Consider the following 23,474-nt stretch of genomic DNA (forward strand, 5'->3'; position numbering starts at 1 on the left):
CGTGCGCGCGCTCGCGGCTCTAGGTGTGGGGACCCCTGCCGGGCGCGCGTCCTAGCGGCTTCCCACAGTTGGGAGTAGGGCCCTCAGCTCGCAGGCGCGCTCCTGGCGTGGGGCGTGGGGCGCCCCTGCAGCCAACGCCGAGGTGGAGTGGGCATCTGCTCCACGGACCCGGGGCGTGCGCGTAGCTTCCCGGTGCCTCCTGGTTCCACCCAGCCACCGGAGGCTTTGTGGGCTCGGTCTCCGCGCACCTGGGGTGGAGGTCACTCTGGCAGGCGGAGATCACAAATGGAATTAGGGGATGCGCCCACCTCCCGCGGTTACAAGATTCCAGAGGTGCCCTGGTAGGGACGTGGGGGACGGAGGACGACTGCACCCCGAACGTTCTTAGAGCAATCGCCTCGACACTGGGGGCCGCGTCCCGCGTCCCTGACCTCAGACGCTACCAATCCCCTCTGCCTCCGCTTGGCCACTGGGAGAGATTCTGCGGGTTCTGAGTTTTGGAGAGAGGGAGGAGGGAGAACCACAGGAACACAGGCTCCTGGGAGGGATGGGAAACCTTGTTTCTGAAGTGTGTCAGGAGAGAAAATGTTCTTATTGAACATACACAGGCGTGGTGACACATTTTGTTCGTTTTAGAGGAGAGTGATTCAGATGGTGGCAGGTCAGTGAACACTATTAGATCCCAAGTCCTGCTAAACTGTCAGAAGATATTCCCACAAATTCTATCAATTATGGGGTCAGAGACTGCGTGGGGAGGAGCAGAAACCCGGAGGCAAGGAAAAGGGTCTTGGGTTGTCAAATGAAGACAGCTGTTCACTTTTTTTTTTTTTTTTTTTTTTTTGCGGTACGCGGGCCTCTCACTGCTGCGGCCTCCCACGTTGCGAGGCACAGGCTCCGGACACGCAGGTTCAGAGGCCATGGCTCACGGACCCAGCTGCTCCACGGCATGTGGGATCTTCCCGGACCGGGGCACGAACCCGTATCCCCTGCATCGGCAGGCACACTCTCAACCACTGCGCCACCAGGGAAGCCCTGTTCACTTTTCTTTCCAGGAGGAAAGAGACCTCCAGTTCTTCCCCGTCTGCAAGTTTTCATTGGGCCCTGGCTCTGGGAAGCCCTCCAGCACTCTCTCTACTGTGCCCTGGGCAGAGAAGGGCAACAGACTGACCAGGGTTGGGGAATTGTTTGCATGAAGCAGCTGAAAGACCAAGGTCTCACTGAAAGTCCCTTGGAAACAGTAAATACAGCCATTTATCATCCTGGGAGCTGTTTTCTGTTGGGTCCTTTCTCGCTTCCCTCCATCAGAAGACAATGTAAAATGATGTACCACCACTCCTGGTAAGGAGCTACTCATTCCTGTAACCCTTTCACCTTAGCACAATGCCTGGTTTATAGCAGCTGCTCAGTGGAAGTTTGTTTGCTCTGTAAATGATGAATGAGTCATAGGTATTGTCACAGAATATTGGAATCCTGGGGTCAGAAAGTCCCTTGGAGGACACTAAACTAAGCACCACAGAGCATGTCTGGGAGTTGTTGACTAGAATGAGACCCTGTACCACCTGGTCTAAAGGAGCATATGCCGCCCCTCTGCCTCCCCAACACACACAAACACACACACACACACACACACACACACAAAAACATAGAAGCTAGGCTCTCTCTGGAGAGGCTTTCAAATCTCCTCAAAACAGCAGGTGGGGAACTTCCCTGGTGGTCCAGCGGGTAAGACTCCACGTTCCCAATGCTCAATCCCTGGGCTCAATCCCTGGTCAGGGAACTAGATACTGCATGCCGCAACTAAGAGTTCGCATGCCGCAACTAAGACCCGGCACAGGCTAAATAAATAAATAAATAAATATTAAAAAAAAAAAAACCCAACAAAAAACAGGTGGCCCATTCATCCTCTCTCCCACAGGTGAGAGGCCCTGCCTCTGGGTCTTGGGAAGCAGAAACTGGCATAGAGATGGTGAGTGGTGACCTTGCTCCTGCCCCTGAGGCCACTGGTGCTGCCCTGTGGGTTGCGTAGAGGAGGAACAAAGCTAAATGAGGCAGGCTAGGGAATAAAATCAGAAGCACCTCACCTCACACACCCCATTCTTTAGGTGCCCCTTTCTCCAGCTTTTGTGCCCCAGGGTTGTTACCTCCAGGAGGGATGTAGCCCTCATGCCTGATAAGTCCTGAAGGACATGGAGAGAGGTGAAAACTCAGACACCCCAGGATGCAGGCCTCTAGGGTTCAGGAGGATCCCTGAACTGAGAGGCCACAAGAAGAAGAAAGATCAGTTCTCTTCTCAGACACATAGCTGACCTTGTGGATAAGGGACTCCCATGGCCCATCCTAGATCAGCCAACTGTGAAACATTCTTTGCTCTCATACCTCCATTTTTTTGCAGCACACAAGAGGCCATTCCTCCACCTAGGTAGTAGTCAGTCTGATTTTTCCACCCCCCTCTACTCACATCCATCTACTCAGCTTCAAGGACTGGGAAAACTGAGGCACAAAAACGGGATTCCAGGATTTGAAAGGTCATTCCTGGCTCACCTAAGAGGACGTGAGAACCCCTTGACTTTGTCCCACAGCTATATTGGGTTTAGGGGTAAACCCTGCCCCCTTATGCTTTCTACCTGTGGTAGGTGGAGGCAGACTCTGCCTTCACTGGATAAGGAACTAGGGACTGAACTACAAGTTGTTAATTTAAGAAACTGAGCATAGCACAGGAATAGAAGTTAGGATACACTCTGGCTTTTCCACCAACTAGCTGTGTGGCCTTGCACAAGTGCCTTAACCTCCTTGGTTGAGTCACTTAACCCCTTTGTTACTTCTGCTGTACTGTGAGGATGATAGAGGCATCTAAAAGTACTTCCACTCTAAAATCTATGAAATTAACTCTCGTTTCAATATGCAATTCCCAGGTTTGCCCTTACCTTCCCAGTGAGGAACACCTGGGCAGGTGCGGCAAAGACCTCTTCTTTGGTCGCTGGCCTTGGACAAGTGCCTAATACAAGAAGAAAAAGGAATTGCCCTGAGTTTTCTTGTGGCGGCCAAATTGACACCAGCTCCCAGCCTGCTCATGCCTCCAATATTGCCCATCCATTGACTGGCACACAGGTGTGGAGTACATGTTCCCTCCTCTCGCTTCTCTTCCCACCTTTCCAGTTCTGACAGGTCCTTGCTGACTCTCTCCACCCTGGATTTGCCCCCAGTCTCCTCTCTGAGGGCAGTACCTTCCCAGCTCCCACCATTAAGCAGGGTAGCTCTGAAGGAGGGAGAGAAGTGAGAGCAAGAGACATGGGTGTTTCTGGGCCTTCAAGCCCTTGAGTACACACCTGTCACCCAAACACCCAGGTTCCTGCAGACCTCTGTGTCCCAGAGAAATAGCCATGTGTCTTCCCAGGTTCTCCACAGAAGACTTAAGTATTCAGACTCCTGTATTTCCTTCTTTCTCTCACTCCTTCATTCCTTCAGTTTCTCCTCCTTCCTCCCCCTCCCACTCTTTCTTCCACACTTTTACCTTCTTCATCAATTCCCCCTCAGGGATCTTCTCCTTTCTTCTTTGCTGAAGGCTCCCACTGTCTCTCTGAACCCTCCTTTTCTCTCCTCCTGGGCCATCCTTGAATTCTGGCTGAAGGGAGATAACGAAAGGAAAGCTCCTCCTTTTGGCCTTCATCAGCTCAGAGGCTGTCCTTCTGAGGGCAGTCTCCCCAGAGGTCCCCCAATAACCCCTAGGCACCGGGCACCTGATGAGGGATTCTCACTCATGGCATTTGGGGGAAAACAGGAAATGCTGTGAAATGCTGACTTCTACACAAAGCAGCCTTTGCAGCTCAGCTGACCGCTAACATGCGAAGTGACCGAAGATCCGCCACTATGATGCCGCCGCTGAGAACGTTGCAGTGTATGAGATCCTTCACCGCCATTAGCACCCTCTTCCCAGTTTCACAGCCACAACTCTGTGGGTCAGGTGAGGTTTTCCTACGTTTACAAGTAAGAAAATGGAACTTAGAAAGGTGAAGAGACTGCCTAAAATCACATCTGGGGTGTGGTGAACCTGAGGCTGGCTCTTTCTACCACTCACACTAAAATGATTCCAACGTTTCAGAGATAGCACATCTTTCATTTCATTCTCACATCAATCCTGTGAGGTGGACAACAACCCTGCCAAGGAGAATCAGCAGTTCAAAGGAAGTGAAATGACTTGCTTACAGCCCCACAGCAGACTCCAAGCCCCGAACTCCAAAAGGAAAGGAAGAAGAAGGGCTCAGCCCTCGCCAGCCAGCAGCCAGGGATGCTGCCCAGGTCTCTGCCAGGAAAACCTGGAGAGATCCGGGTCCTGCCCCCTGACCTTTTACTCTGCCAGCCGGGAAGTGGGGAGCTGGAGGGGTATGGAGGGGGAGAAGCCTCAGCTCGTTCCCAGGACAGAGTCCCCACTTGGGCACATGCCCTGGGGTGAGGCTTCTTTGGGAAGCCGAAGGCCTTGAACTCTGTGTCGAAGGGGTCCCGGGCGGAGAAAAGCCCCGGAGACCTGGAAGCCTTAGCCCAGGATGAGTGGAACGCGGAAAGGAGCCCCAGGGACTGGGTGCGAGAGCAAGAGCTGGACCAGCTCCTCTCCTGCGGGGTCGGGACACTTGGAGTTGCCAGGAGGAATCTCCCGGGGACGCGGCACGGCGTGGGGCGGAGCAGCCCCTCCGGTCTTCTCGAGAGTGGGCACTGAGAGGCCGCGAGGGCCAGGCCCGGGTTTTGTGTGTTTCCAGGAGGTCTGGGCTTCCCGGCCACCCGGAGGAGCAACAGGGAGCCTTCCATTCTGGGCAGGAGCCCAAGGAGGCCCGCGCTTTCTCTGAAAGTGAAAGGAGTGGGCGGGGGGCGCGGCCGAGGCGGGGCCCCGGCGAGCGGCCGCGCAGGCTCCGCCTCGGGGCAGTCTCAAGCCTGGGGCGCCGAGCGGCTCCAGTACCCGCCGCGCCGCGGGCTGGTGGGCTCCCCGGCGGCTCTCTTGCTGGGAAATGACCCTGCCCGGGGGCCCGACGGGCATGGCGCGACCGGGAGGCGCGGGGCCCTGCAGCCCCGGGCTGGAGCGGGCCCCGCGCCGGAGTGTCGGGGAGCTGCGCCTGCTTTTCGAGGCGCGCTGCGCCGCGGTCGCCGCCGCCGCCGCCGCAGGGGAGCCCCGGGCCCGCGGGGCCAAGCGGCGGGGGGGACAGATCCCCAACGGGCTTCCGCGGGCTCCCCCTGCCCCGGTGATCCCGCAGCTGACTGTGACGGCCGAGGAGCCGGACGTGACCCCGGCCAGCCCCGGGCCGCCCAAGCCGGAGGGTGGCTGGCTCCCGGCCGTGGGCTCGTCGCACCTGCAGCAGCCGCGCCGCCTCTCCACCTCGTCGCTCTCCTCCACTGGCTCCTCGTCGCTGCCCGAGGACTCGGAGGACGATCTTCTGAGCGACAGCGAGAGCCGGAGCCGCGGCAACGTGCAGCTGGAAACGAGCGAGGACGTGGTTCAGGTACTGGCCGCGGGGGCGGGGCCAGCGCGGGGCGCGGGGGCTGCGTGCGGGGACCTGCGTTGAGCTCTCTGCGGACCGACTCCTGCCCTAAGCTCCCTCCCCGGCGGGTCCGAGTCTCACTCTTTAGGAGGGCATTGGGGCCAAAGAGAGGCGCCGGGCCGACCCCTCACCTTTACAGTGGTCACCCCGGTTCCACAGGCGAGTCGCGGCCCGGGCCCTGGGGCGTCTAAGAGAGTAAGGAGGAGTCTGCGACCCGCCACGGGGAGCGGGGAGGGGGCGGGGGGGGGGAGCGTGACTTGCTGGCTGAGAGATGGTTGGAGGGATCGGAGGGGCTTAGCGTTGCCCCACGAACTCTCGGAGAGTGGGGTCAACGAGTCTCCCTCTCTGCCTCCCCCTCTCCCGCGCCGCGGCCCCACCCCCGCCGTTGCCACGGTTTCCCTCTCCTGAGTGGGAGTGGAGCCGCGCTCCAGGCTCTGCTCGCCAGCCGCCGCCGTCTGCTCCCGGCGCCCGCACCAGGCGTGGACGCAGGGAAGGGAGGGGCGCGGGACTGGGAGCTCTGGCAGGGGGCGGAACGCAGCCCTCCTCCGCTTTACTCCTCCTAATTCTGGCCCGGGAGAAGGTAAACTGAGGCGGAAAGGGTGGGACCAGCCTGCTGACCTCCGCCTCTGGTAGCCTGGATGTTCCGGGGCCAGGTTTGACCCTCGGATAACCCAGGCTAGGGTGCGGTGAAGTCATTCCCGGTGCCTGCCCCTCCCGCATGTGCCGCGCCCAGGATAACCGTCTTGTCCCCCTGGTTTTAACCAAGGCCAAATACTTCACATAACTATCCGCGGTCAACGCGAAGGAGTTGCTCTAGATCCACGTTATGCAAGTGTCCCTGTAGTGGAGGGAGAGGCGAAGGGCTCCCCGCAGGCTCTGGTGGCTCGGGGCCTGCCCAGAAGGGCGGACGCGCGCCGGGGTTGCCGGGGCCTGCTGAACCTGGGCTCCCCCCGTGCTCGGATTGGACGAGGCGCGGGAGTCACTGTAATGACTTGCTGTGGCTCCGTGACTCAGTTACCCCTGAGACTTACATTACCCAGAGGGCGGCGTGGTTTGTAAGTGACACAAGAGGAAGAAGGGAAAAGTCTCATAGAGCAGGAACACACTCCGCCACCAGGTGTAGGGTGCGGGGAGTCCCTCTCTCCTCCCCCGGCGTAAGGGTACGCCTGATCCCCGATCATTCTTGGTGCAACCTTGGCGCCTGAAAGGAGGCGGGTGCCGCCCAGTGGTTTCTAAGGCGGTGATGTGGGGCAGTGAGAGGACTCCTCCCTCCCCACCTCCAAAAACCCGGAGCAGTAGCTGTGGGCCCACCGCTCCCCCGCTCAAATCTCTGACAGCTGAGAGGCGGGCGCTGGAGGAAGGGAGCCAGGAGGGAAGCCCCCAGCTTCGCTCTTCCTCCCAAAGGCGGAGTAGGTCCCGCGGCCCAGGACTGTGTACAACGTAGACAGGCCAGCCTGGGTCAAGACTCCGGGGACCAGTCGCAGCTCTGCCTGGGCGTCTTCGGCTGGCTTCTCCCACTCTGGGCCTCGCTGTCACCCAGGGCGGCAGGAGCTGGAGCAGATGGCCGTTGAGAGCCCTTCCAGCTCCGAGGCGGCGAGTCCCAGGCCTTCCCAACCCCCAGCACGCCGGGGCCTCCCCGAAGGCAAACAGCCGGGGCAGCGGCAGATAAGCCGGGGGCTGTTGACAGAGGCCGCCTGCGTCTGCGTGGAGGGCCCAGCTCGGACTTTGCCTTGCGGCCAGGCCGGGAGCGCCACAGTGCGCCCGCCCAGGCTGCCTTTAGGGCTTCCCCAGGTAGGAAGCAGAGCCCATCGGCTGGCTGACCGTGAAGGATGCACCTGGGAGAAGGGTGCTGAGGCAGTGCTCGGCAGCTCCCAGCTCGCCAGCCCCTTACAACTCAGGCCTGGGTGGACAATGGGAAGAGAGGGGAGGCTCTGCCCAGCTTGTACATCCTTCACTTCTCTTCCTAGGAGCTACGCACAGTCTTCCCAGAGCCTGGAGCTGGGCTCCCCGCAAGGTAGTTGGGACTGGGCAGCCTGCCTCCCTGCTGGGTCCTTTCCTACGGTAGAGGGAAGAGTCATGGGCAGGGAAAACCATACAGGCCAGGAGAGGAGTTGGGGCTCTATCCCCAAGGGTGGCTGGCATGACTGTATTCTTAGGCCTTGTCTGCCTATTAAAACAATTTTGGGATGTTGCTCTAGCAGAAGAGAGGGTGTTTGACTCTTGTTTGTTTGGTTCTCTTCTCTCAGTGCTCCAGGATGGGTAAGGAGACCTGGATTCGATCCTGTCCTGGACCCAGAATTCCCACACTTCACTTCTCACTAATTATAGAGCAGAATTTAGGTTAACAGCCTTCCTTTTTAAAAAGCAGATGCCCCTGGGAGGGTGAAGTCATGGGTCACTTATACCTTAGTGCAAATCATCTTATAAATTTAAACGGATTGTTCTCATCACCCCTGCCACCAGGAGTGCTTATTTGATAGAGTATTGGGAACATGGTGAGGGGGTTGGGTGGTAGAGAGCTTTAGCCAGAGTCTGGACGGCTGGAGGTAGGCAGTAGAAGTCAGGAAGGATGGGGATGAATGCCAAAGACAAGCAAAGGATCCGTTCTGGCAGAAGATACACTGAATATCTGGTGTGATATGAGAAGGAGGAGAGTCCTCAGGGCTTCCAAATAGAGCTCAGACAAAGGAGGGTCTGAGGCTAGTATCCAGCTAAGCCCTGCCCAGAGATGCTCCCTGTCCAGCTCCATGAGTGAGGAAGTATCGGAGGGTCCTCCTGTGATTTCATCAAAGACTCTTTCACATGGTCAGCTCTCCCGAGCTTTTTGTCCCAAGATGTCTGGGTAGCCTCTTGGCTGTGAGCGGCTTTCCCAGACTTCTGTGGCGGAATAGACTGTGCCAGAGGATGGAGTTTTAGCCCTCTTTTCAGCTAGATTTCACTCTGTAACATAATAAATCTGCTTTCTGATATTCATACAATAAAAGCCTTACCTGCTCAAAAATATATTCCCTGCTGTTGTTCGTGTGCCCAAATCCCCACCCACCCACCAAAGAATGATTCTCCCAGAACCTTTTTGGATACATGCATCTCTATATGCATTATGTTCCCTGGGGGAGGTAGCTCCCTAAGATGGAAGACGACAGAGTTCCATGATACTTGCGTCAGCTCCTTCCATGTTTGACCATATGCATTACTGGCAGAAGAACTAAATCCTGTCACTACCAACCAACCTCAAGAGGTGGCTGAGAGGGCTGAGATGGCATTATGGGTGTGAAAGCCCTTTGTAACCCACATGGCTGGAACCAGCCTTAGTCTTTGATGCTCTTGGCTGATACGATCCTCACAAAACTGTGGTGGGGAGAGTGGAGAGATGACCCCACGTTACCTCAGCTTGGGAGCAAGTCAGTGCTGTGTTATCACACATCAATCAAGTGTCAGTAGCCCAGGACTGCAGGACTAAATCCTCTTCTACCAGGCACAGCTTCCACCTTCCAGCCTCACTCACTGCTCCCACATGATCCCAGAAGAAAGGATGATGCCGTTCTCCCATCTCATCTAACCCAAGGCTGGTTCCTTCTTCTACTAGGGTAGCTACAGAACTAGATGTACCCTCTGATGAAGTCCATTCTGGTCCCACTGTCCCCCAAATTCTGCCAGTAAGTCCCTAAAGCTGCCCGAAGCCCCACCATTAAACCTATCCCTTTGGATGAAGCAGAAGTGTCCAGCCAACAGAGAGGGGTCCCCAGACAGATCTCAGTGTTTCCTCAGTGATTAGAACATACCACCTTGTGGCTGCAAATTGCTTCATCTTGTACAAAACTCTTTCTCCTGCAGGGTCCCCTTTGACCCCTAAAGGGAGTCTGGGTGGTAGCATGGATTTTGGAACCTGCTGGGGCAATTGAAGCATGAGGAGGGGGTTGAACTGGAGCTTAAGGCAGAGACTGGGGGCTGGGAGCAGGGATGGAGGGGATGTTAACTCTCTGAACTTTGATTGCCTTCTGTAAAATGGCAATAATTACCACCTCATGCACTTGCTGTGCATGTGCAGCAGCATAACGAATCTCAAACTGAGTGTGGGGGAAGAGGGTATAGGATGGTGCCACTCAATACACACAGCACATACATCTTCCGGGAATTTTATTTGAGGATTCGGAGGTGGGAGAGTTTTATAATAAAACTTGGATTTATTATGCAGCATAATGCAAACCTTGTATGTATTTAAAGCGTGAAAAAGGGAGTTTTGAAAGAGATGTCATGCTTCTAGTGGGCTGCTTCTGGCTACACCCCCAGATCCCTAGGGATTGGACAAGTGATCACACCCTAGTGTGCCATGTAGGGACTTCAGTAGGAAAACAGGAGCAAGGCTGTCTGATGGAGATGAGAAGTGCCTGGCATGCAGTAGGCAGTCAGTAAATGGTGGCTCGTGTTATGGCAACAGCTAGGTCCAGAGGAAACAGGCTCACACAGCTGAAATTCTCCCTTGGGTTCACTCAGATAGAAAGTGACAGAGCCAGGACTGGAACCAACTCCAGACTCCCCATCCAGTGCTCTGTCACTAACTTCCATCTCCTCCCCACGGAAAGGGGTTTTATGGTCATCAGCCTCCCCTGCGTAGGCCAGCATGCCAGTTCTCCCTCTCCCTGTTAGAACACCCTCTGGTCAGGGAAGCTGGATTCCTGGGTTCCACGCTTGTGGAGGCACGCATGTGTAACTCCTCTAAAAGGCAGGCACCCTGGGAGGAGGCAGCAGACACAATGTTTGCATGAACAAACCTCTGCACTTCAGTGGGTAGACACAGGACTGATGAGTTTGGGGTGGGAAGAGGAAAGGTCCAGAGTATGAGATACTCTCAGGACTGGCTGAAGGCTAGACACAATGGTCAAGAGGCAAAAGGTACACCAAAATCTACATTTCCCTCCCAATTTCATCTAAGATGACAGACCCGCAGCTCTGTATCCCATTTTCAAAGCCCAGGTTTCTGGGTCCAGATCAGGACTAAGGGTGCCCTGGGCCTTGTCAACTGGCTAGGAGTGAGATGGCATCCAGGGATAGCAAGAGGGCCTTGGGGAGCCCCAAGCCACTCTTTCTCCAGGCCCTACCAGGCTGGCCTCCCTGCCCTGAGCCTATGTAATGGTTTGTTTCCATGTTTGTCTTTCTCCTTAAATGAGAGGGACCAATGGTCCCAAGTAAATGAAACAATAATCCAGATTTGTCCAGCTACTGCTTCATGCCAAGGAATGGGTTGGGGGTGGGGGCATCTGTCACACTCAAGCCTCATTTACTACTCACAACAACCCAGCGAGAGCGGTTATTTCCCTATTTTACAGATGAAGAAACTGAGCTCAGAGGCTTCTCAGGCCGCAGAATATCCGGAGGCATTGGTAGAAATGCAAATTTTTGGTCCCACCCCAGACTGCTCAGAATTTCCCTGTGGTGGACCTGAAAATCTGCATTTTTTTAAACAAGAGTGACCATCATGTGATTCTCATGCTCACAAAAGTCCTAAAACCTTGACAGAGCAGTTTAGTAACCTGTCCATGCAGCTTCGGAGCAGCAGAACTGGGGTGCAAACGTGAGCTTTCTGACACTGAGCCCAGGGCTCTTTTCAGCACACTGAAGAGCTGGATGTCTGTCAACTGCATGTGCTTGTCTCAGGGTCCGCCACACAGGCTCACAATAAACTTTCCCTGAGCGAATGAATGATTGACTCATCAGGCCCTAGTTGCTTATTGTAAGGTTGGGCTGGGCGAGACCATGTTCCAGAGGAAGGAGGGCTTATGCAGACGCTAACTTACAGACCGGGACCGTGTCGCTTTCAGAAAAGCCACTGGCAGAAGATCCGGACCATGGTGAATCTGCCCGTCATGAGCCCTTTCAAGAAGCGCTACTCCTGGGTGCAGCTGGCAGGGCACACGGGTGAGCACGGAGCAGGCACGGGGGAGGTGGGTGGAGGCGGGGAGGAAGGGACTAGGCAGCACTAACTAGCGCCTGCCCGCAGGGAGTTTCAAGGCGGGCAGCAGCGGGATGATTCTGAAGCGTAGCTCAGAGCCCGAGCGCTACTGCCTGGCACGGCTCATGGCGGACGCGCTGCGCGGCTGCGTGCCCGCCTTCCACGGTGTGGTGGAGCGCGACGGCGAGAGCTACCTGCAGTTGCAGGACCTGCTCGACGGCTTCGATGGGCCCTGCGTACTTGACTGCAAGATGGGCGTCAGGTACGCGTGCCCTACCGGGCAGGTGGGAACCTGTAAAGGGCCCGGGGTGGGAACGAGCGCTCTACGCGTGCCCAAGGCCGTGCTTTACAGGGTCCGGGTGTGCGCCTGCTCAAGCCCCGCCGCTCTCTGCGCCTCCGTAGGACTTACCTGGAAGAGGAGCTGACCAAAGCCCGCGAGCGGCCCAAGCTGCGGAAGGACATGTACAAGAAGATGCTGGCCATAGACCCTGGGGCACCCACCGAGGAGGAGCACGCGCAGCGCGCGGTCACTAAGCCGCGCTACATGCAGTGGCGAGAAGGCATCAGCTCTAGTACCACGCTCGGCTTCCGCATCGAGGGCATTAAGGTGAGCCAGGCCCGCTTCGCCTTGCACCTCCCGGGCCCTTCCCCCGCCCCAGCCCCACTGTGCGGTGTCTGTCCTCCATGTTGACCTCCCACCCTGACAGTCCCCGGAAGAGGCAAGCCTCTGGCGGCAGCCTCGCTGTCCCTGGCATTCAACGTCCCGGGAGGTACCGCTGCTCTGGCCTGATCCTCTCCCCTCGGGCGGGCACGGGGCCCCTGACAATTTCTGCCCACCTCCTACAGAAAGCCGACGGCTCCTGCAGCACAGACTTCAAGACCACGCGAAGCCGGGAGCAGGTGATTCGCGTCTTCCAGGAGTTTGTGCAAGGGGATGCCGAAGTGCTGGTGAGCGCGGGATCCCAGAACCCTGAGGTGCTGGGGAGCCTGATACCTAGGGGTGTCCCCAGGTCAGGTCAATTTTTGTAGCACCCTACCCTACGTGACCCCCATCATAGCATTTATCGCATTGTGTTGTAATTGCTTTACATTCCTTCCCTTTTGGGCTGCGCGCCACGTGGGGGCCTGTGCCTTCCTCACCACGGTATTTGCCAAGCCAAACATGCATCATGGCGCTCCTCATATCCGCAGAGGTTCAGCTGGTATTCAGTTAATTTGTTCTCCTCTCCTACTCTCCCCTCTCCAGAGGAGGTATCTGAACCGCCTGCAGCAGATCCGGGACACACTGGAGGTCTCTGAGTTCTTTAGGAAGCACGAGGTAAGAGGGGTAGGCTCAGGTACCGGGTCTGGGGTCTGTGAGGGAATAGGGTGGAGGGCTTCTCCGGATTAGAGCCGTAGCCTGACGGTGTGGGACTCGGCAGGTGATCGGCAGCTCGCTCCTCTTCGTGCATGATCACTGCCACCGCGCCGGCGTATGGCTCATCGACTTCGGCAAGACCACGCCCCTCCCCGACGGCCAGACCCTGGACCATCGGCGGCCCTGGGAGGAGGGCAACCGAGAGGACGGCTACTTGCTGGGGCTGGACAATCTCATTGGCATCCTGGCCAGCCTGGCTGAGAGATGAGGCTGGGTCCCTGTCCCCACGGACCGGAGGGTCTGACAGAAGGACATGCGCCTGCATCCCCGCCATGCATGCAGGCGAGAGACTGAAACCCCGCGGTGCGGGGCGGTTCATACGGTCCTATAGGGCCAGGTGCCGACCACTACAGGACACACTGCACGCGCAGGGCCTCGCCCCCATAAAAGCCCCAGTGTTCCCAGAGCTGATGACACTAATTTACCGGGCAAGGGAGGAGTAGAAGTGGGATGAGTGGCTTCTTCCTCAGCCCAGCTCTTCTGAGGGGGCTCCATACCTCTCCAGAGAAGCCAGATAATGAACTTTATTTCACAGGTACTAGATCTATTGGTCTGGCCTCCCACACTACAATGGACTCCCCTTCCCAATAAAACTCAAAGACACCAGCTTTGACTCAGGCCTCATCCCCTCCCTCCTCTGGTCCCTTCTTTCTCAGTTCCCTGGCATCCCTCACATCCACTCAGATCACTGGAGGATATGAGAAGAGCTCTTTATTAGAGGTATCTGTAGTGTTGGGGGCTGCCCAGATGGAGGACGCTAGTGGGGTAAAGGCAATCTAGAGAAGACTTCCTGCAGGAGGCAATTTCAATTCCCCACCTACACCTGGGAGTTGGGGGAGTATCCTCTGGTCCCAAATATCAAAGGCTGGGAGTGGCCAGACTCTTGCCCAGGAGGCCTGAGACTGGTTTCCAGGATGGAGGGTCCATGGTGCCAGGCCAGCAGACATACAGCACAGACTGTGGGGGACAGAGGCTACTTGGAACATAAGCCACCTAGAAGCCTGGGGAGGAGTACAGGGAGGAACTGCTACCCTCAGTGCCAGAGTCCTCACCCTCAGGGCCCTTTGGGACCCAGGAACCATAGGTGGGATTCCAAAGGTTCTGAGGTTGGAGACCCCTGGATTTGGAGGGCTTGAGGCCAGGGGCCAAGGAGGTTCCCTCCCCAGCTCTTCAAGCTCCTCAAACTTGGTTCTTGGGTCTGTGGACATCTTAGGTCCCCCAAAGATAGGCTCCCCAGCCCCTTCCTCCTCCAGGATGGGTCCCAGTTCCACTGGAAGGGGTGAATTCAGCACATCAGGGTTCTGTAATGGGAGGGTAGGGGAGCAGGGGGCCACAGTGTTGTTTTATGGCTTCCCTCCTGACCCCCAAGTCCAGGGTGGTCGGGACAGGTCAGGGGGCACACCTGAGTGCGGTACTGAAGACCTCCAAGATGCTGGCAAAACTAGGGTGAAGTTCAAGCTCATGCTGCCAGCACTGGGTCATGAAATGGTACCTGGGGAGAGGCAGGAGTTCATGCCAACCCATGGCTGTGAAAGACCTCCCTCCTGAGGCAACACTCCGTACTCACACAGGCCTTGGAGAGCCCCTGAGAGGGTCCATCGAGCCCCCTCAGATGACGAAGCCCAGCACCTCCTGATCGGGGTGCCAGGAGTAGGGCACGTAGTCCAGTGAGATCTCCCAGAGCAGCACTCCAAAAGACCTGCATCCCAAGTGGGAGGAACTAAGTGAGGCCCATCAGGCACAGCTTCCCTTTCCCTCACAAGAGGTGGCCCAAGGCAGGGGAGGGCGTGTTATCACCAGGAGTCTGTCTTGGATGTGAAGATGCCCTCCAGGAAGGCCTCTGGGGGCATCTACTTGACAGGCAGCAGAGCCTGGCTCCCCTTGCGTTAATAACTGGCCCTACAGGAGGGAGGAGAGGAGTGATGAATTGTTTAAATGGCCCAAAGGTGCTGGTAAACTCCCTTGGAGCGTCAGCCTTCTCCACATCCCCAGGTCCTACACCTGTAGATAGTGCTTGCCATCCCCAAGTCCCCAGTCTTGGCCACTTGGCTGGGTCTGGTGCAGCTCGGCAGGCAGTTCCTGGCAGCAATGTCCCTGCAGAGTCAGGTAAAAAATTCACTGCCAGAACTGAGAAACTCCAGCCTTGATCTTTTCTTTAAAAGTTATGTGGAAGGGCTATTCCCTGGGGAAGGAGTTGGGCTCGGGGTCCCCAGAACCAGGATCACTTCCAACCTGTGGATGAAGTGATTTTCCTCCAGGTAGTGGCAACCCTGGGCTATGTCCCAAGCCAGCTGGAGAAGGTCTTGCATGGCCAAAGGTGATGGCTGGCCCTGGGTCAGGCAGAAGGCGCATCAGACCATGCAGGTTTGGGGACACATGAACAGGGTCTTCAGAGGGGCCTGGCGGGCTGGGAGAAGGGTCTCGTCAGCTGTGGCCACCTATGCCTCAGGAAACTCTTCATGTCCCCTCCAGACATCAACTCCAGCAGAACTGGGCCAGGGGCAGCCTGCATGCTGAGCCCCACGCAGCGCAGTGTCCTGATGGCTGACCTTGTTGAGCCAGTGGTGCACATATCCCATCACCAGCAGGGAGAGAAACCATGCTCTAGGCTCCACAGACTGGAGTGAACCTCTGTGTCTCTAGAATTGCTACCTCTCAGCCCCAGGGTGAAGACAGGCTGTTTGTGCAGGCAGTTCTGGGTGCCTTCCTCCCACCTTCCACGCCTGCCCCTGGCCCCAGGTGTGCCTGATGATAGTGTCTCCATGAGGAAATCCAGCTGGTCCTGTTGAGAGCAGAGTTCGGGCAGAGTCTTGGGAGGAAGAGGGCAGAGCTCCTGAGCGCCCTGGACACTTCAGGAAGGCAGGTTGACCCTAGCTCCAGCCACTGTTCTTTCCTCCCTGGACCCATCTTTCCTACTGTCAGCTGGAAGCCCCACCCCCTCTCACCTTGATAGCCACCTGCAGGGGGCTGGGGTCCCCAGGAAGGCCAATCACCAGTCCCGCATAGACCTCTCCAAAGGCACCACGGCCCAGGGCTCTGCAGGAAGACAGGTTGGAAGTGAGTGGGTGACTGGGTCTGGGGAGGGTCCTCGAGGGTCCCCCTTGTCCCCCTGATTGCCCTCCATATGCCCTGCTGGCCCTCTCTGAGGGTCTGAGCTCTCCGCATCACGGCATGTCCCCAAGTACAAACTCTGCAAGGGTGACGGTGACTAGGCCAGAGCCAGGGCAGAAGAGGGGGCAGGTGTGGGGTAAGGGGATGGGGTGGGAGTCTGTGCTAAGGCTTCCCTTAGGTCCTTGCAGACATCCTGGGGTGGAGGCAACCCCTGCTCCAAAGGAATCATATCCTAAGGTCCCTACCATCCCAGAACTGGGGATGACAGCTGACTTTGGACAGGTTACTTTCCCTTTAGGAGCTTCTCTGACCTTCATCTTCTCTACACAAGGGGTTTGGACGAGACGTTCTCTGGGATCCATAATTTACCACAACAGGGAGCGGGATGGAGGGTGGGGATTCAGAGTGCACAGGTTCTCAGAAGGAGGGGGAGGACGCAGCTGAGCAGAGTGATATTTACTGGGAAACCTCCGTAAGCCCTGGGGGCAGAGGCCAGGACTGGGCTGGGCCAAGCCCCACCTGGAAGTAGTAGGGGTTGGGGGTTGTCCTGATGGTGGAGGTAAGCTTGTTCAGCTGGAGCTCAGGGCCTGGCAGCCTCATCCACCACAGGCCCTGCCACTTCTTATGGTTCACTGAGGGTGGGAGGAAAAACGGCACACTCTCTACCTGGCCATCAGGCCCACCCTGACTTGCCCCCTTCCCAGGACACCTCTCCAGATGCCCATTAAGATAAATGTTGTCCTTCTACTCTTAGAACCCCAGAGGAGTCCACCACAGCTCTGCTGGGAGTAGAGGTCTTGAAATCAGCCATGTCTGCCCCTGGGACCCCACAGAAGCCCATCAGTTCAGTGGAGAAATCAGCCATGCTTGCTGGATGCTCCGTACCCAGAATCTGGACCCCACACACCATAGGGAGTCTCAGTGTCAAGATCAACATCACAGCCACCATCAGAATCAAAGGGTCTGAGAGGTGGGCAGGTCTAGAGAGAAAGACACATCTCCAGTGGGAAACGCCTCTCTGTCCCTCTACCCCAAGTTTTACCCATGCCTCAAGACTCAGCTCAATTGTTAACTTTTCCATGATGCTTTCCCCACTTATCCTAAATGAATGCAGCCTCTCCCTCCTGAGAACCCCTAAAATACTTTACACCTCCCATGCCAATTGTCACTATGATATATATCTAGATATAAATGTAGATGTATATCTAGAGATAGTGATAGATAGCTCCCCTCACACACTAGACCATTAGACTATGTGCTCCTTGAAGGCAGAGATGCACCTCCAATCCCCTGCCCAACACCCAACATGGTACCTGGCACACAGCAGGCATCCTTCCCGTGCCCTACTGCCCCCACCCCAGCCCATGGCCCCAGGAGTCCAGACCTTGGACACAGGCAGGACATACCCATGCAGGTGATGTTATCTGCAGCCAGCTCCATGCCCTCTGGGCACATGCATCTGGCCAACTGGAGCTCTGCCTGCCATTGGCAGATTTTCAAAAGGCAATGACCACGATTGAGGTATAATCGAATCTCCACCTCTCCATGGCTCTCCATGACTACGAGTAAAAGAACTCATATTGCGGGGTGAGCATGGGGGGCATACCTACTTTTTCCAGCCTCATGGTTAATTTTAGCCCTGGACTTTGGAACAAGGAGCAGTGCCAGGCGTCTAGGGTGGGTGGGAGAGCTTGGGGGACTTCTGTCAAGCCTGTATGCTTCCTCTTCTGGGATCCTTGAGCTTGCAGGTAGTTGAAGAGAATTCATAGCAAGAGATATTTGACAAGCAGACCAGAATGCCCCATACTGGCATTACAACTGACAGCCTAGTTCCCAAGTATTCCTGTGCTGTGCAAGAACAGGTAGTTCACAGTGCAGAGTTGGTGGCTCAGATGGGAGCGATTGAGGAAAAGGGCTAGGCTAGCTGAAAGGTGGGGGATAGGGGCCAACACCTGGCAGAGGCTGCAGGTAGAGCTCTCTGTTGGGGTGTATGAAGGATACCCCATCTTCCCCATCAGCCCAGAGGATGTCAGCCTCTGAGGCATCGCCCCCTGGAAATTGAAAGAGAGGGTTTGGCTACAAAATGGGGGATTAAGGGGCACACAGCTGCCTCACAGCTGGGAAGCTGGCTTATTAACAGTGGGGAAGCTGGAGTCTCCCAGTGGAAACCCCAGCGTGGCCTTCTCTACACACTCACATTACAGTACAGGTGCTGCCAGCTTGCATGTGGGAGCTGAGGGGCCAGAGAAGTGGGAAAGGAGTAATCAGCTGGAATCTGAAGGCCTGGTTCACGTCGGCTGGGATGGCTCCTTGTCTGTCTGAACCTCTCTAATCTCACGTCCTCAGCTATCAAATGGAAGAGGCCCAACCCACATATTCCACTTCTGTGATAATGGAGACGATGCGTATAAAGTACTTATGAACAGTACAGCCCAGACAGACACAAAGGCTCTGTTTCTTTATAGCAGTGGTTTCCAAACTCTGGAGTGTATTAGAATCACCTAGAGGACTGACTAAAACATAGATAGTGGGACCCTCCCCTAAAGTCTCTGATTCAGTAGGTGGAAGGGGGCTGAGTATTTGCATTTCTAACAACTTCTTAGGTGGTGCTGATGCTACTGGCTCAGGGACCACATTTTGAGAACTGCTGACTTAAACTAGCCCTGCCTTTCTGCCTCCCTGCTCAGCCTGCTAACTCAGCCAGCTGTAAGTTCCTGGGACTGCTGCAGATCGAGGATGGGACTTGTGATGACAAAGGTCCTGGATGCAAAAGAAAATCGAGGGAGTCCTACCTGCACGTGTGACTTGCAACTTATCTGACCTCCTTTTCTAACAGCTGTTACTCTACCTACTCTGACTTGGAGCTAGCTCAACACCTTTCCTAACTCAACTATCTCCAGAGGGACTAGGTCTGTTCTAAGGCTCTAACCTCACTTCACTCTCGGGGCTGCCCAGGTGCCCTCCCCAAAAGTTCACCTACCCGGGTGGCCGCCGCCGTCTCCAGTGAAGCCGCCGGCTGAGGCCCAGCCAAGCGTAGCCCAGGCCTCCCTGCAGCCCTGGCCACCCTCCGCTCCCTTCCGCGGTGAGCGGCCGGCCGGCGGAGAGGGGACCCGCGACGTCCAGCCTTCCCCTCCACCTGCAGAGAGACCGCGGGATGGCCGGCCGCGGGGAGGGGGAGCACGGCCTCCTCCCCGCCGCAGCCCGCGCCCTCACCCGCCGCCCCGCCTCTCGCGCGCTTCCCGGAGCCGCCGAGCGGTTCTGCAGTTTTTCGGGGGTGGCCTGAGTCCGGCCTCGTCCTCCCGCCTCAGGTACGCCCGACCGCCTCCTCCGGCCGCCACCAGCAGCGGCTCCAGCTCGCGTGCGCGCAGCTACGCGGCAGCGGCGTTCAGGGGCGCGCCCTCTAGCCGTCCAGCGACGACCCGAGCGCTGGGTGAGGGCCCCACCCCGGGTACTGGAGTAAGCGAAGGGGCTCCCAGCCAGGCCCAGGGCTCTGGGGACGCCAAGGAGCTCGTGTGCGTGCGCGCCCGCGGGAAGGTTTGCGACCTCAACGCTGAGCGCTGGAGGCGGGAGCAGCCCGCGCCGAGTCAAGCAAGTACCCGAAAGACGGCGGTTGCAACCCCCATCCGCTCCGACTCCTGCCCAGCTCCGCGACCCCGGAACCCCTCCGATCCCCTCCGTCGCCGCGTGCTCCTCAGCGGCCGGAGACTCTCCGAGACAGAACGAGCTGGCTCTCCTGGCTCCCCGGCGGGCGTCCGGGACCGGAATCAGCGGGGGTCCGGGACCCTCCGCTCTCAGTGCTGAGGTCTTAACCCCAGGAGCGCCCTTTCCTTCCACCCAGCCCTCGCCCTGGGGCGCTTGAGCCGTCTCCCTCTCACTGGCTCCGCTTACTTTCGGACAGGCGTCCTCTTCCTGCTGCCCTACGAGGATGTAAGGCAGCTCCCCGTGACCAAGCGGGAAAACGGCGGAGAGGAAGACTCCATGCGCCGGTGACAGGTGGTCCTTGGCACCTTTGCCGCCCGCGGCTCCATAGGCTGAGATCCTGCGGAAAGCAGGCGCTGAGTCCCCGGCCCTTGACCATCGGCCCTCGGGCCGCCCGCCTAGGGCAAAGATTGCTGACAGAGGCAGCTTCAGAAGTTCTTATCTGAAAGACTTGGAGGACGTAGTCGATTTTGAAAGAATGGGGAGACTTAGGTATGCACACCATAAAATTAGATGTTACTTTTTTTTTTTTTGCCGCGTCGCGTGGCTTGCAGGATCTTAGTTCCTCGATCTGGGATTGAACCCGGGCCCCCAGCAATGGAAGCACAGAGTCCTAACCACTGGACCGGCAGGAAATTCCCTAGATTTTACACTTATTTCACGAGGCTTAATGGAGACGGAGGGAAGCTCAAGCCACCCTTGGTGGCTGGTTAGGGACACTCCACTTGGCAGAAACAGGCTCCTGGGTACGGCTACTTTGGTGGCGACTATTGCCACTTTTACCCGGGTTCCGCTGGAAGAAGGGACAAAGCCGCCCTGGCCGCTTGTCACTGCGGAATACTCCAAGACACAAAGTGGTGCGTACATAGCCTTGGTTCCCCTGACCACAGAACCTCAGATTCGCAGGTCACCAACCTCGTCTATTCCTGCTCCGCACTTACAGAGGCTGGCCGGCGCCCAGTGCCCACCACAACTGCACGCCTTTCAGAGGCCCAGCGGCCCCACTGTCACCACCACACTGCTGCCGGTGTAGTCCCGGCCACACTGTGTGGGCCCACGTCAGCTGTTGGCCCTGCAGGTGGAGAACAGCCAACGCCCCTCTGGGCCTGGGAGCAGGGAGGGAGGAAAGGGTCAAGAGCACCTGCCCCAGCCTGAGGGTCTGCCGTGGTGAGTGGAGAAGGGAGGAAGGAGCTAGGAGCTCACCTGGGGGAATTAGGGGAGAGGCTGGCTCAAAGCGGCTAGGCGGTGTGTGGCGATGTCCAGGACCCAGGGGCTTGGAACCGGCCGGGGCAAGGGTGAGGAGGGGGGAAAAGGGGCCTGGGACCCCAAGCTGGAGCAGAGAATGGCACCTGAAAGGTGACAGGGCAACAGCAGGGTTGGGAGAGGGCACAGAGGTTAACGGGATGGGAGATGAAGAGAAGGCTGCCCTAGCCTCTCACAGCCACACCCCTACCCCCACCCAGTCAGGGCACACCAGCACCTGGAAGCCGCCAAAGGCAGGGCTGGGGGAGGGGGGTGGAAAGGGTCGTGGTGCCTGCTTTTGTCTCTGCAAGTTTTTCCCCTGGAGAGCCCTTCCCAGTGGATGCCTAGAGCACCAAGCTGAACTCGGTCCTTCAGGTCCCCCGTCTTTTCTCGACTTACCTTGGTGGTTCTGCCCCCAGGTGGTGCTGAGACTCTAGGGCCTGTCCCTCCTTCCCCAGCCGATATCTGGATCCTCAGATTCAGGCACCCCTGCAATTCTCTGCCTGCACTCCCCACACACTGACCCAGGAGCTTTGGCTGCAAGAGTTCGAGGCCTCTGCAGGAACCACTTGGGACCCCTTCTGTCTCGACTGTGGTCCCCAAGCCTAGGAAGCTGCCTCTAACATGATGGTTCCCTGACTGCCAAAAGGCACTTACCCACGGCTCTGAGCCACAGCAGCAGCTGGCTGAGCGGACTGGCCCACTGCAGCCAGACTTGCAGAGTCAGACCTTGCGACTTCAGCCCAGACTGCCGCTTATAGGAGTGTCCAGTCGCTCACTGGAGACCGCTGGGTCCTAAAGCCGGCCTGGCCACTCCCACCTCAGACCCCAGGATGCGAAGGATCTCAGGGTTCACCTCGTACAATTCCGTTGCCTGCGTCAACTCTGTGCACAACTTCTTACTGTGATTTTGGTGATCTGATGTTAGAAGACCAGAGTGCTAGTATTAGCATCCCTAGTCAATTGGTTTTGGTGAAGAAATCACAACAGCTCTGAGACAGTTTCTCTACCACCTGCAAAACCATAGGAAGGGAAGTTTCTCTGTAAACCACAAAGCACCCGACAACTGAGGGGCCACACAGCCGTCAGGTGGTTTTGTGTCTTCCTCATTCTTTTGCTCAAAATACCAATCTTAGTGGCTGAGGCCTGCTTAATATAAAACACTGAAAAAAAGAAGTTATAGTAGTTAGCTACTTGGTAAAGTCTCTGAGTGTAGAGTGCCAGGTGTAGACACAACAGTGATTTTTTTAAGTTTGGTACCCATGCCTTATTTAACTCTCACTATGAGGTCACAGAATTTACTTTGCAAGGTCCCTGTAAATCAACAGTTCCCCAAGCGCGGTTGGTTCTGGACAGCAGCAGTACCTGGGGACTTGTTAAATGCAAATTCTTGGGTTTCACCCTAGACCTACTGAATCAGAAACACTGGTGGTAGGGCCCGGTGATCTGTTTTAATTTACTGTCCAGGGGATTTTTTTCACATAAGTTTGAGAGCTATTTTTGCAGAAACCGGAGTTGCTGAGTGAAGCGTATTGTATGATTCTGTGTTCGGCAGCTCTGTTTATGGCGAGTGGTTTCTCTACCTACTGACAGCACACGGCACTCACCCTGACCTATAAACACAATGATGGTAAGTAATTCCTCACAGCAAATGACACTGTAAGAAAGCTTAGTGTTGGAATTCAGGCAAAAGAACCTAGAAACTACCAAAAGAAAGAAAGAAACCAATGAATCAAGAGTTTACGCTTTGATCCACTCCTCCCCAGCCTTTGCCTATCACCAATAAAGTCCACAGTGGAAGGGGTGTTGTAGAACAGCACTATAGACAATGTTTTCACTCCACCTCCCCTCCCGGCCCCCGCCACAGTCCCACCACCAAATTCATACATTGAAATGGAATCCCCAAATTGAGGGTATTTGGAGGTGGGACCTTTGGGAAGTAAGTCATGACGGTTCACCTTCATGGGTAAAATGGGATTAGTGCCCGTATAAAAAGAGGCCCCAGAGAACTCCCTTGCCTCTTCTGCCATGGGAGAGCTGCCTATGAACCAGGAAGCAGGCCTTAACCAGATACCAAATCTGCCAGCACCTTGATCTTGGACTTCCCAGTCTCTAGAACTGTGAGAAATAAATGTGTGTTGTTCAAAAGCCACCCAGCCTGTGGTATTCTGTGATAGCAGCCCAAACAGATTTAAGATAGACAGCTACTGCACCAGTCTGATTTCCGGCTTCTTCTTGTCTCATGATTGCCGTTGATGGAAACAGGGGACCATAAGGAGACAAGATGCTAACCTCATTTAGCACACCTACACTCCAAGTGGACTGATGAGAGTCCTTCTAGAAGCGCCCCCCATTCCCAAGAGCACCACCCTGGCCTGGCTTCACTCCAGAACTGGGACCCACATTTTTGTTGTCCCAGATGTGGACTCAGTTTTCACCTCCCATTCATGATTCCTCCCCCATGTCTCTCACAGTGGTCCTGATTCCCCCAGAGATAACCCATTCCTCGATACCAATCCTGAACTAGTAC

General features: G+C 56.4%; 2 protein-coding genes across 2 annotated transcripts; one reads left to right on the plus strand and one right to left on the minus strand.

Moving 5' to 3' along the window:
* The first annotated feature begins 1,867 nt into the window (after positions 1-1,867).
* ITPKA (inositol-trisphosphate 3-kinase A) lies at positions 1,868-13,492 on the plus strand. Its single transcript, XM_019935321.3, has 7 exons — positions 1,868-5,486; positions 11,345-11,441; positions 11,524-11,737; positions 11,878-12,082; positions 12,322-12,423; positions 12,722-12,793; positions 12,897-13,492. Exons 1-7 carry the CDS (start codon positions 4,998-5,000, stop codon positions 13,098-13,100), a joined length of 1,383 nt encoding a protein of 460 aa, XP_019790880.1. The 5' UTR covers positions 1,868-4,997; the 3' UTR covers positions 13,101-13,492.
* Positions 13,493-13,617: 125 nt separating this feature from the next.
* Positions 13,618-22,892, minus strand: LTK (leukocyte receptor tyrosine kinase). The gene is given in 28 exon segments (XM_033849853.2): positions 13,618-14,030; positions 14,032-14,133; positions 14,135-14,193; positions 14,295-14,314; positions 14,317-14,384; positions 14,460-14,591; positions 14,690-14,791; positions 14,894-14,986; positions 15,125-15,226; positions 15,322-15,429; positions 15,607-15,701; positions 15,838-15,950; positions 16,465-16,635; positions 16,889-16,966; positions 17,410-17,562; positions 17,956-18,054; positions 18,984-19,139; positions 19,217-19,237; positions 19,240-19,296; positions 19,299-19,371; positions 19,600-19,618; positions 19,620-19,731; positions 19,879-20,042; positions 20,644-20,707; positions 20,710-20,808; positions 20,906-20,951; positions 20,954-21,051; positions 22,832-22,892. Coding segments are annotated over 28 exon segments (2,610 nt in total). The 3' UTR covers positions 13,618-13,885.
* Between the last annotated feature and the right edge of the window lie 582 nt (positions 22,893-23,474).

The sequence above is a fragment of the Tursiops truncatus genome, chromosome 2, assembly GCF_011762595.2.
Source record: "Tursiops truncatus isolate mTurTru1 chromosome 2, mTurTru1.mat.Y, whole genome shotgun sequence".
NCBI classification, from domain to species: domain Eukaryota; kingdom Metazoa; phylum Chordata; class Mammalia; order Artiodactyla; family Delphinidae; genus Tursiops; species Tursiops truncatus.

Excerpts from the sequence above, each read along its gene's own strand:
- ITPKA (XM_019935321.3), top strand. The coding sequence starts at position 4,998 with ATGACCCTGCCCGGGGGCCCGACGGGCATGGCGCGACCGGGAGGCGCG. Across the intron at positions 5,487-11,344 it reads CGAGCGAGGACGTGGTTCAG|AAAAGCCACTGGCAGAAGAT; the intron begins GTACTGGCCGCG and ends TGTCGCTTTCAG. Across the intron at positions 12,424-12,721 it reads AAGGGGATGCCGAAGTGCTG|AGGAGGTATCTGAACCGCCT; the intron begins GTGAGCGCGGGA and ends TCCCCTCTCCAG.